The sequence below is a fragment of the Chionomys nivalis genome, chromosome 24, assembly GCF_950005125.1.
Source record: "Chionomys nivalis chromosome 24, mChiNiv1.1, whole genome shotgun sequence".
Lineage (NCBI taxonomy): Eukaryota > Metazoa > Chordata > Mammalia > Rodentia > Cricetidae > Chionomys > Chionomys nivalis.
The window spans coordinates 21,321,970-21,334,732 of record NC_080109.1 but is presented as its reverse complement, the minus strand read 5'-3'; the positions used below and the strand labels follow the sequence as shown (position 1 = coordinate 21,334,732).

Genomic DNA, 12,763 nt, shown 5'->3' with positions numbered 1-12,763 from the left:
GGAGGAAGTCAAAGGCAGGATGGTGGAAGCAAAGCCTTTCCTCAAGAACCTGCTTGCGAGAGGCTGGTGAGGGGAAATGGGCAAAGGTGCCAACCCAGGGGCGGGATGGGTCTGTCTAGAGAGTGAGTGATGGCTGTACCTACTGAATCTCTCTTGTCTTTGTCGTTTGCACTGAAGCTATTAACACAACCTGCATCAGTAAAGTCCACACTCTCAGCAATGTACCGCTTCCCTTTCATGCAAGGTCAGCCAGGCCCTTCTGGTACTACCCAGTCTGTCCTACAACCCCAGAGCCCTGGCCCTATTCGATGAGTTTTCCATGTCATAGATGAAAGGATGCCTCATCCTCATTTGACAGAGAAGTTTCTAACAATGTCCTGGAGGAGCATTCCCCTGCCATGCTCACCTCCACTCTCGTTAGCCTCTAAATTCTCCCCAGGCTCCACTAAGACCTGTCTAGGTATCCTCTGGTTCCGTCTGCCCCAACCAAACTCACTGCTGACCTCACAGCTACTTGCTGAATATTTGCACTTAGCTAACTTGGAGTCTAGGACTCCATGAGAGTGGATGTCCTCTTGAGGGAGTGTGCTTTAGTAGAAAGACATGGTTCACTTTTGACTTAACCTTGAGCAAAGGATGTCACCTCTATGAGCCTCAGTTTGTCCATCTTCAAATGGGACTGATAATGATTATTGTGGGTGCTTATGGGTGCTTGTGGGTGCTAGTCTAAGGATAAAGGGAATTGGGTATGTGTTGTTAGCATAGGGCCACCAATAATTAGCTCTTCCTTTCCCTTCCTCTGCCTGCCTTTTCCTGGCAGCATACCTCCTCTATACACTTGAATACACACCTTGTCTGTTCTGTTCTAGTCTCAGCTTAGCTGGGAGAAAGACATGGTCCTTGCGTTCCTTTTGCTTCCACACTTGTTTCTTCCTGCTCGCTCTCAGTTCTCTTCTCTCCTCTAACTTATCCTAAGACTACAGTCAGACTCAAGTTTCTTTGACCTAAATTTGCTTCCCCAGCATAGTTTCCCATCATATTCCATAGTCAAAAGGTCATTATCAATCCCTTTCCCTGAGTGTTCTAGAACTACAGGTAGTAGTAAGACATGGGTAGCATCTATCTTCAACATTGCCAGCGAAGTGAAACGGGACCCACTGTGCATCTCGATATGAGAGGGGTTCCTTTAATGCAAGAAGAACCCCCAACTGGGCCAGAGGCATAAAGATAACATTGGTAAGACTTTCCATTTCTTTCCATGCCTCATGAAATATGTAAATAATCTCTCAAAAAATTTACTTAGATTTCAAGGGTGGTTGACTGTCTTAAATGTCAGGTACCATTTTCATAATACAACATCAGGAGTGGCATTTATATACACCCCTGAATTTGCCCCACATTTAAAAGTCTGGGCCACATATTTGTTATCACCATCCAGCTACCTGGAGAGCCACAAACTAGATAGTGGACTACCTAGGGGTCTGAAGAGGAGTCTACTCATCACACACATGTCTTACATTGCATCAGTCTTTTTAAAAAAGCATTGCTGGGGGCTGGAGAGATGGCTCAGTGGTTAAGAGTACTTTCGGCTCCTGCACAGGACCTGGGTTCAGTTCCCAGCATCCACTTGGCATTTAACAGCCATTTGTTGTTCCATTTCCAGTTCCTGGGAAATCTGATGCCTTCTTCTGGCCTCCATATGGTGGTGCACATAAATACACACATAAAAATACATAGGGTCCAAATAAATCTTTAACAAAACAGAAGCATAGCTTTTGTTCATTTTTTAACAGGGATATATATATATATATATATATATATATATATATATATATATATTTGATTTTTACTGAGCTCTACATTTTTCTCTGCTCCCCCCCTCCTCTCCCTTCCCCTTCAACCCTTTCCCAAGGTCCCCATGCTCCCAATTTACTCAGGAGATCTTATCTTTTTCTACTTCCCATGTACATTAGATTTATATATGACTCTCTTATGTACTCATTGTTGTCTAGGTTCTCTGGGATTGTGAATTGTAGGCTGGTTTTCTTTGCTTTTTGTTTAAAAACCACTTACGAGTTAGTACATGTGATAACTGTCTTTCTGGATCTGGGTCACCTCACTCAAAATTATGTTTTCTAACTCCATCCATTTGCCTGCAAATTTCAAGATGTTGTTATTTTTTTTCAGCTGTTTAGTACTCCATTGTGTAAATGTACCACATTTTCCTTATTCTTTGGTCAAGGGGCATTTAGGTTGTTTCCAGGTTCTGGCTATGACAAACAATGCTGCTATGAACATAGTTGAGCACATGTCCTTGTGGCATGGTTGAGCATCCTTTGGATATATACCCAAAAGTGGTATTGCTGGGTCTTGAGGAAGGTTGTTTCCTAATTTTCTGAGAAACTGTCACACTGATATCCAAAGGAGCTGTACCAGCTTGCACTCCCACCAGCAATGCAGGAGTGTTCCCTTTACCCCACATCCTTTCCAGCATAAGTTGTCATCAGTGTTTTTGATCTTGGCCATTCTTACAGGAGTAAGATGGAATCTCAGAGTGGTTTTGATTTTCATTTCTCTGATGACTAAGGATGTTGAACATTTCCTTAATGTCTTTCAGCCATTTTAGATTCCTCTGTTGAGAATTCTCTATTTAGGCCTGTACTCCATTTTTTTTTCTATTGGATTATGTGGCCTTTTGCTGACCAATTTCTTGAGTTCTTTGTATATTTTGGAGATCAGACCTCTGTATGATGTGGGGTTCGTGAAGATCTTTTCCCATTCTGTAAGCTGTGGTTTTGTCTTGTTGACCGTGTCCTTTGCTTTACAGAAACTTCTTGGTTTCAGGAGGTCCTATTGTTTTTGTTCATTTTAAAAATATAATTCTACTGGTTTTGGACAGCCTTCTCCTGCTCTCTCTGTTTCATCTGCCATTATTCTTCCAAATAAATTCTTACCTTAAGATATCATGATTGGTAGGCAATAGCTTAACCACTTTGACACACTGTGCATCAAAGAACCATACCACTTTCTCTCCTTCCTGCCTGTCAGCGTTATTACCACCTTTAAGAACAGGGTCAAATCCATCCCCCATGAACAGTTTTGTAAGCCTGTTCACAGTGGGGCACTATGTTCTCATTCCTCTCACCAGCACCGGGTTTTCCCACCAAGCTTTGGAACTAGCTGCTCCATAACCACTCTTCCTTAACTTGTTAATTTCTTTCATAATTCGGTGTAGCATGTGCTCGTTCTCTCCCCATTAGAGCACAGGCGTCCAGAGGGTAGAGGTCATTCCTTTCTCCCACAGCCTGGCATCCCTAATCTAACCCTCAGCATAGTAGGTGTTTCACCCATCCTTGTTTCTGTAAGCTCCCCAAGTGCCGTCCCACCTCCGCATTTATTTCTGGCTTGTTCCGTAAAATGGGAACATCCTTCCCTCTGCACTGTGGGAAACGCTTCTTCCAGATGTGTTCTAAAAATCCCAGGCGTATTAGTTAATTCCTTCTTCTGACCATTAATCCATGTGTTCATGAGAGCATGAATACCTACTGTGCACAGGTCAGAGAACCAGGGCTTGCATTAGTGATTGCAGAAAACTTGGAATAGGTGGTACAACATGGTAATAATGGACAGGTGGATTCCTAGATAGTAGGAGGTCATGGATAGATATAATATGGTAGACTAAAAAGATAGCTTGATACCAGAAAATACAAGTATATGAGCAAACTGACAAAATAAAAGGCATTGGGGACTTCACAAAAAGCCATTGGAATGGACTGTGTTTAAATGAGGAGAATGTCTTAGAACAGGTTATTTGGACTTAAGTCTTCAAGAAAAGGAGAGACCAGAGTCCCAAAGAACAGGATCCATTCGTATTATCTCTTACTATCATTTCCTACACCAACTAGTGAAATCTTGGTTCCCGTCTAGATGTGTGGCTAATATCCGCCAGATAAAAGAATGACCAGTGCTGAAAGGAGGAGGAGAGCCTGTGTGCCGTGTGCAGAGAGCAGTTCCTTCATCAAGGGCGCGTGTGGTGCTTGGGGAAGAGCAGATTAGAAATGAGGTGTAAAGTGGTAAAGGGGAAAGGAAAATACTAGGGACTGGAAACAAACATCTCTCCCAGGGTTGGGTTTTACCAGACAGTGAGACACACCCCATTGCCCCATCATCCATCTATTCCATAATTATTTATTAAATGTGCGACATATGCCCAGGCACTGTGCTCAGACCTGGGGATCCAACCGCGAGCAAAATACAGCCCCACCATTCAAGGATCACGCTGCCTTTCGTCGTGAGCCAGTAAGTGACACACACTGACAGCCCTGGTCACTGTTGACCCAGGAGAGAGGTGTGTTCAGCGGAGAGCAGAAGCCTTAGCTGATAGGAGCATTAGCAGGGGCTGCGTCCTTGTGAGGACAGAGTCGGAACAGCAGATGACATGAAGGCAGTCGGGAGGATTTAAAGCTTAGAGATGAACTGTCTGCCTAGGGGGCTGTCTGGGATTTTAAGATGACTAATTGATATCTATGGGGGAGAAATAAGTTTATTTATGGCCACGCATGTGACCAGGTCTGCCTATCTCCTTAGCTTCAGATCTGAATCCTGGGCTATGAGGGAGAGGAGGACGTGCTGAGTCTGGGAGTTTTGAGGTGGCCATATTAACTTTTCCTTGAACATACGTCCATGGGGCGAAGGTTGAAAATAGATTTTATTAGAAACCGAAGTCAGAATATGTTGGTTTTGGAGACAAACCTCCGAGGGTCTGATGGTATAGGGCCAGCAATTAAAACACAGACAGAAAGGAAGACAGTGGCGGGGTCCTTTAATGCCAGCCTCAAGAGAAAGCCTTGGCTGACTGGTCTCTGACCTCTTCCAGTTCTGAGATCCTGACCTGAGACTCAGATTGCGATCTCACTTCCGTGTATCTCATTTTTCCTTTTATGTTTTTTTTTTCTTTGTTTCTCGCTCTTTTTATCCTCCAGGATGACGGTCTCCCAGAAAATGAGCATCAGCTGTCAGTAGCTGGCAAGATCAAGAAGCATTTCAACACGGGCCCCAAGCCGAACAGCACAGCAGCCGGAGTTTCCGTCGTAGCAGTAAGCATCTGAAATACCTAACCACCCCTGCCTTTTCAAAGCAGCCCACCCGAGAGACAGGCATTCCTTGCGAGATTCCTCCCGGAGACAGCATAGTGGGTCATTTCTTCAGACCGCAGGGGAGGTGGTGTGTGTGTGTGGAGTGTCTCCTCGAGTGCCTCATTATCCCACACCTTCAGGGGATCTGGCAGCCTATATTAATTTCATGATTTATTTTTTTAAGACAAAAAAAAAAAAAAACCCTCTCCCCATACTGGACTCTGTGCCAGTGTAAACTTCTTGGCTCTCAGGTAAAGCCTTCAGTGTCCTTTAGCTAGGAACTGCAAGAGAAGCAGAGCTGGGAAGGTGACAGCAGAGCAGAGTCCTGAGCAGCGTAGACGTTTGTACTAAATCTAGGGCAAAGGCGAAGCAGCAGAAAGCAAACACAGTGATTCTTCAGGGAGACTGAATTGTGGGCAATACCCAGTGACGTCACAAGGTCTTGCTCCTTAGGAATTTGTTAAGTTGACATCTTTTATCATGTGCCATTTTATCTGATGAGTTTGCACTGGATTTTTTCCCCTTGTTCTACACAGGCAGGCATACACTATACGAAATCTGATAGCCTCTCTAACAAAGATCAATTTGGTCCGAGAAATACTAAAATCTCAGACTTCCCGGTGTCATATTCTGGAGTGCATATATCCACATCTCAGATCACTTGAGTTTTTCACAGTTTCCTCTCTAGCCAGACGACGTTCATTTTAGCGGCACACTCCCCGTGAGAGTCACTCGGGCTGTGCCCCTTTTCTCAGCCAAGAATTTAGGGTGATGGCAAGTCTTGGGAGAGTATTTATGCTGTGGACAGCCCGACTGCTCAGCTCATGAGCAGGGTTCCTGGTTAGTCCTCTCTGTGGGTGTTGCAGCGTTCTGCTTTTCGGTTTTGAACTTGCTAGAGTGCCAAAGCTAAGACTCGGGTAGGGACCGTTTTGAGAGTCACCTGTCTGGAGGGACTTCCTGACTCTTCAGATGGCACAAAGACAAGCTAGCTCCTGTTCCCATCTCACGGTCCTCCAGGGACAGCGTGGGTGACGACAGATGGCTGTCCGTGGAACGTAAACTCTGCTGGATGTTCCTTGGCAACGCTGACGTTTTACATGCTCAAACTGCTCTTTTGGCTTCTCCTTATCTCTTTCCAAAAAAAAAAAAAAAAAAAAAAAAATCAGTTTGTCACCAGCTAACATCCACACTAGGAATTTTTGCAAGCTACTATCTCTTGGGGTTGTGCATTGAGACCAAAACTCTGTTTTCGTGGGTCTGGCTGTTCCGAAAGATTTGGCTCCAGTGGGCCACCATTTTGGACTGGGTGGCAAGCCGCCTGTCCGAAAGAATGATTGTTTCTCTGCTCCTGCTCAGGGCTTCTTGCTGTTAAAGAGATATCTTTCCCACCTGGGTCATTTGTTTCTGTTTTTGTTTTTCCTCCATAATTTCATTTTAATCGGTCTTTGGTTGAGTTTACTTTGGCTGTTTAGTAATGGATTGTTTAAAATGTTCTGTGAGTCCTGTAACACCGTGGACAGAAACGTCTGTGCGGTTTTCCAGTTAGCAGACCCTACATCTTTGAGGGCAAGTTCTGTTTTCATCAGACACTGATAAACTCTGAAACCAAATGTTTATGAATTTATTAAATTATGAATTTGTTAAAACACCATCAAAATATCTCCACAGAGTACCAGTTATCACTGGTATTTTTTTTCTAAGAATCACGACCACACCATTTTGAATGCAATTGTTTGCTTCGGCTTTGTCTTGTTATTGGGTTTTGGTTTTTGTTGTGGCTGCTGTACTTTTGTTTCACTTTTCTGTTTGAGACAAGGTCTCACCTGTACACCATGCTGACCTAGAACTCATTACGTAGCCCAGGTCGGCTTCAACCAAACTTGAAACAGCCCTTGTATCTCAGCCTCCGGTGGTGTGAGGCTCTGTGCCCAGCATGAATGCTACTGTGACAGAGAGGTCTCCGTTTATCACTAACATATTTGCCATGGCAACCAAGCCACAATAGAAATATGTGTTACAGTGTACTAACTCGGAGAGACACGTAAATTGGACGCACATTGAAGATGCTTTAGCCATTGCACAACACTACACTCAGGAATATTTTGCATGTCAACCACTGTCATTCAAATTTCAAGCATCAAAAAGATATCAATGCCAGTGCCGAAAGAAACTCACATGCCTTCTCCAGGATGCTTTTCCCACATGAGCATCTCTGCCTTCTGCAGAGACTCCTGGGAAGTTGCAAGGCCTGCATGGGGCAGAGCTGGGAACTAGAAGATGGCCACTGGGTCTGCCTTGCTTTTAGCTTTCAGAATAGCATTGACAAATTCCATACACTTGTTTCTCAAAGACTAAGTATTTGTAGCAGTTCTATCACAAGATTAAATAATATTAGTATTAAATAATATGCCCTCCCAAACTCTGTGTATGACCACAAAGCAATAATCCTTGGTGAGCAGGACTTCAGTGGAAGATAAACTAAATATCTTTTATGAATGGTATAGTCTATGAAGATCACTTGACAAATTCACAATTCTGGTTTTAACCCCCTCATGATAAAAACTTCTCCAGTGATGATTTCTGTTTGATAAATTAACTAAAAAAAATCAGTTTCCTTGGAGCAATTTTCCCCTGAGCATATATGTGCTCTCGGGAGGCTATGAAACACATGCGTTTTACTTTAAATTGTCTTTGTCTTGCATAGTCCTCTTCTTTTTAAATTATATGCACTCCTGGATTTTTTTTAAAAATTAGATTGGAGTGTCAGTTTGTGGACTTTTTTTCTTTCTTTGCTCTTTCTGGAAACAGCCAGTCATGCCATTGGTCTTTACATAGGACTTGCCTTCCCTTAGCCAGGCATCTACCTGGCACCGAGCAACACTGACTATATAGGAGTTTATGACACGCTTCTTTTCTTGGGTGACAAAAGAGACACAGACTGTCACCAAGCACGCCCCGTTCACAGGTGCTATCTTTGACGAGTCTAGCTTAGCATGCATGCACGGTCTGAGCCACTTTGGCTTGTCCATGTTGCTGCTTTTTCTGCCCTGTTTATCGTTCCATGCATTACTGAGAGCAAGGGAAGGGTCAAATGATGACTTCATGTGAAGGCTGCACAAGGATCCCCAATTGGCTAGGAATGTAATTACCAACTGAAGATCTTAGGGGTCACGGGGCCCTTCTGAAAGAATGGAAAATGACCTAGTGTTGTTGAAGCGAGCAGTGTGGTCAGGGGGAGGATCCACGCTGTCCATAAACCGAGGTATTCTGCCCCTGAGAAGGGTGCCATTGTCCTGCCATCTTTCATATGAGTGGGACGAGTTTAAAAAAAAAAAATAGGGAAACAAAAGGTTATTAAAATGCAATTTATAGACATGAAATGGAATTAGAGATGGCATTTTAACGGTGGACTCCCTGAGAGCTGAGAGGGGGAGGGAAGCATGATTAGATTTGCCCGGCTTGATGAAGAACCCAACTAAGATGACACTTCCAATTTTTCCCCCATTCGTTGCTGTTTATTGTTTTACTTGATAATTTTCCTAATGCTTTAACATTGTCCTTTTGAATTTTGTTCATGCAAATAGAGCGTTTCGGTCTAATTGAACAAATCCATACTAATCAGTTAATATGAGATGCTGGGAAGCTTGGCTCAGTAGCCCTGGTGCCCTGCTCTATGACACTCTGCCTGTAGATGGCAGTAGAGAACTAGTTCCTTGCCACTCACTCTCTTTGTGGCCTAAAATAGAGGCCACACAACCAGCTCCTAGAGAGCAAGCGAGCTACATTTTTTTCTAAAAAAAATAAAAAAATAAAATAAAAAATAAGATGAAATAATACATTTTGAAGATTAAAATCTCACATTTCTTTCTCTGAACACTTGTACAGCCTAGTTTCCACTCAGAATACCCAATCTTCAAGAGTGGTTTTTAGGTTAAATGCCTCGTACCCTGGCACGTTTTTGAAGTGCCTTTTGTGAATTACAAGTAGAAGCTGTCAGGAGCATCGAATCAGTGAGCTACTTGAAAGGACTCCAGAGTCTGTTTTCAAAGCAAGGTGCATCTTGAGTGGGCAGAACAGGGGCACAGGCAAGCAGCAGGACTATTTATTGTTCTCCAGATTTGGGCCCTGAGGATTTTATTCCCAGGTGCCAAACGCTGAGATATTCCGTGGTATTGGGAACTTACCTGGTATTGCACTTACTTTGCGTTTTGTTAATGCTAAGCACTTAATGTTCAGAGAAAGCTATTTTTCATTTGATTTAATTTTCCCAGAGAAACTGTCCCATCGCATCCCTTTAGTGCAGGAATATAATTAAGAATAGCTATATTTTTGAAGATCAACTCTCTCTTTACTCTAAATGTCTGTGATGTGTCCACTTTCCAACCCTCATCTTTTCCTCCTTTACTTCCTAGTTATAACGCTGGGAGTTCAAGCCTCCTGGGTGTTGTCGGGAAGGGGGTTCAATCTGCGTGCTCACAGTGACTAAATGCTGGTTTCAGTTTAACTGTAAAGCATTTTCTATTGTCGAAACAGAAGAGGCGTTCATAGTTTCCAAAGTGAGGACATTGTTTAATGGATATTCAGAACCGTGTCTGACAGACTAGCTCTATCCTAACAAATTGACATCCAAGATACTCGGAAGGGATTTGTGTTCTGTTCTGTTTTTATTTTATTTTCAATGTGCAGATCGCATTGTTAGCTAGCTGCTCCGCAGGAGAGGCCTCATCCCTGTGTGTGCGTACGTATGTAGTTGATGAAGAGCTTGGACTGGAGTCTTAATTCTTGAGCACAATGTTGATCCACTGAGTTGCCCCATTTCTCTCTGCTCAGCTGGACCACGGGTTTACCATCAAGAGATCAGGGTCTTTGGACTACTACCAGCAACCAGGAATGTATTGGATAAGGTATGAGATGGTGCAGCTCAACAGTCAGTGTTTCCATGGCAACGTGCTGGCAGTCTCCATTTTACCAGTTCCTTCAGTGGATAAACATGTTTTTGATTTGTTCCCCAGTCCATATGCTGCTTTATTGGTTTCATTTGAATCTTGATTGAGATGCCACGCCCCCTCATTCCTTTTTTTCACCCATTATTCACACTGACATTTGCCAGCTTTCTTTCCATCGCACATGCTCAGTATCGATTCCCCCCCACCCCCTGTACGGTTAAAAGGACAGTATATTCCATGCTGACGCCAAAGCATTTGCCTGATGTTGCTGATTGCAGCAGTGATGTTTCCAGAGCTCCTCTATCCTGTGATAAACGGAACACCAGAAGCACCTTGGTGTGCGCGCTCTATATAAGCATATACTGTCATTTTAAAATCATCCAGCCCAACCTTAACCTTAGAGGACGGAACAATGCATTTACACCTTAGCAGTAGAAATGCCTCCAAGTCCAGCGGGCTACAGAATGCATTGTGTGTGTTGGTAAGCTTGTGTTTTCAAATTCTCCACCTTTTTGTTTTGTTTTCGTTTGACCGTTTTCTTCCTCCCTCTCTCCCCGAAATCCCCTCTATGTACTAGCTACTGCATGAATTTACTTCTGATATTTTGTGATTGTCAGATTCTTTAGTTGGCTTATCTGCTTGAGCAAGGGGGTCTATGGGAAGTATTGACTTGTTTAACCAGCTTATGAATTCTATCCCATCGTTCCCCATTCCAGCCAATGGCCCTGGCATCTCCTGCAAGGGGCATTGTGTGTGTGTCTCTCTAGAGTTATCCACAAGCAAGATGACTTTTGATGGTTTGAGAAATGAACTCTGAGAAGTTCTAGGGAACTTCTCTTCACCTTAATGTCTACAAAATGATTTCCAGGTAAAAGCTCCATGGTGTAGCACTTGCCAAGAAAAGCCCCCAGCTCTGGCATTAATTTTCCTCAAATAATGGAGCCTGCTGGCGGCAGCAGTGTCTGCCTGACATTGTCTCTTGGATCAGACTGCCAAGTTTTACCAAAATAAGTTTATACTCAACTGTGGATAGATACATATGCACTTTATAGATAATATGTATAAATTTGCCCTATGATTATTGCTCCTAATTATTTTTTATAATTAGGGTCGCAGAACAAAGGGCTTATAAAAAACCAGAATAGGGCACACTCAGACAAATAAACAAAAATGCAGTAAGGTCATGATCACTTCTAGATCTGCTTACCATAGGAAAACCCTCAGCCACAGTAAGACTTCTACGTGATTTTTCCAAGAAGGCTCTTTGTGCCTTCCAGGACTGGCCTAAGGGAAGGGTCCCACAGTCAGTGCTTCATTTACCTAAGTAAATTAGCTTTGGGGGAGGGGAGTTCATTCCGATTTGCCCGCACACAGACCCAGCTTTTGACTTTTTAACACTGAAGATAACATAGGAGGGTACACCGTTTCACAAAAGCTAGTCTTACCAGTATGTTCCACACACTGTGCAGGCTCCCGAAACAACTTCTGTATTAGGCACAGAAGATCCCCAGCACCCTTCCCGGCCCTACCCAGAGGATGCCTTTGTCCCAGGGGTAAAGACTAACTGAAAAGTCTACCTGTGGTAATTAGTCTTGCCCCTTTCATAGTCTATGTAAATTGAATCGTACCATGCTGCGGCCTTTCTTATTCTATGTCTCCCGTCCTGAGGCATATCAGCCGGACGTAGAATTGATAGACAGTGAAAAACAGGCATCGAGTGTCTAATTGCATCTATACTTGTTTGTGTTTAAAAAAGAGAGAAAAAGAAAGAAAGAAAGAAAGAAAGAAAGAAAGAAAGAAAGAAAGAAAGAGAGAGAGAGAGAGAGAAACTGGCATCCTTAAATCCTTCTAATTTCAGAAAAAGAAGGAGAAATCTTGAGGAATTACAAAACTCCCGTAGAATTAAGGGTAGGCGCAGTGTGTCAAGCAAACATAATAATTAATACATGTGACCCAGTATTAAAAAGACTAACTACAAGCTAGCGACGACTCCCCTCGGCAGACAGAATGACACATCCCTGAATAATGGGCAGGAGCAGATGGGAGATAATCTCTTTTTTCTTCCGCACATAAACTGCTCTGTTTTCCAGCTGGGGGCAGTAACAGCAATGTTTATAGTTAACTGCGGCGCTAAACAGCGCACACAGTATGTAAAGCTAAACTGGAGACGTGACACTGAAGTCTCATTGCCATCTACGCTTAATTAGGAAGTTTTATAATGCCATTTAGACCCAGAATGAACGTGCTCCCCTTGCTGATCACAAATGCTTCCATTTTATCTCGGTGGAAGTGGGAGCATTCATCTACCCAGGGTGGCAGGCCAACTTTTCAACATAAACAATCATTGCCGGCAAACGACCCGGCGGCTCCGGTTGTTGTGTTTATAAGCGCTGGTGGCTGCTGATGCCGCTCGGAGCAAAGCACTCCGGAGTCCCGCTTGGATTTACAAAGTAGCTCACGCGAGGGTGTTAGCTGGTAAAACCATCTCCATGAGGTGCCCCAGATTGGTGGGATCCTCTTAATTGGCATCTTAGTGATGTGGAGACATGATGGGGGTCCATTTTCCTTCTCTCTACCTACAGCCAGGGAACTGCATTCTCTGACTGCCTGGCCCATGTATCTAGGAGGCCTTAACTCCCAAAGCCCAAGCTCACTAGGCTAGTCCACACTCCGGAATTCCAC

The 12,763-nt window shown here is 43.5% G+C and overlaps 1 protein-coding gene across 8 annotated transcripts in view; it reads left to right on the top strand.

Annotated features, from left to right (window-relative positions):
- Dclk1 (doublecortin like kinase 1) overlaps window positions 1-12,763 on the top strand; it is a 278,427-nt gene that overhangs the window by 250,757 nt on the left and 14,907 nt on the right. For 4 of the 8 annotated variants that reach the window (XM_057756934.1, XM_057756936.1, XM_057756939.1 and 1 more), the window contains 2 exons: window positions 4,983-5,096; window positions 9,966-10,039. In XM_057756934.1, coding sequence (XP_057612917.1) covers window positions 4,983-5,096; window positions 9,966-10,039 — 188 coding nt within the window. The remainder of the gene's footprint in view (window positions 1-4,982; window positions 5,097-9,965; window positions 10,040-12,763) is intronic. The other 4 variants (XM_057756933.1, XM_057756935.1, XM_057756937.1 and 1 more) reach the window with 1 other exon arrangement.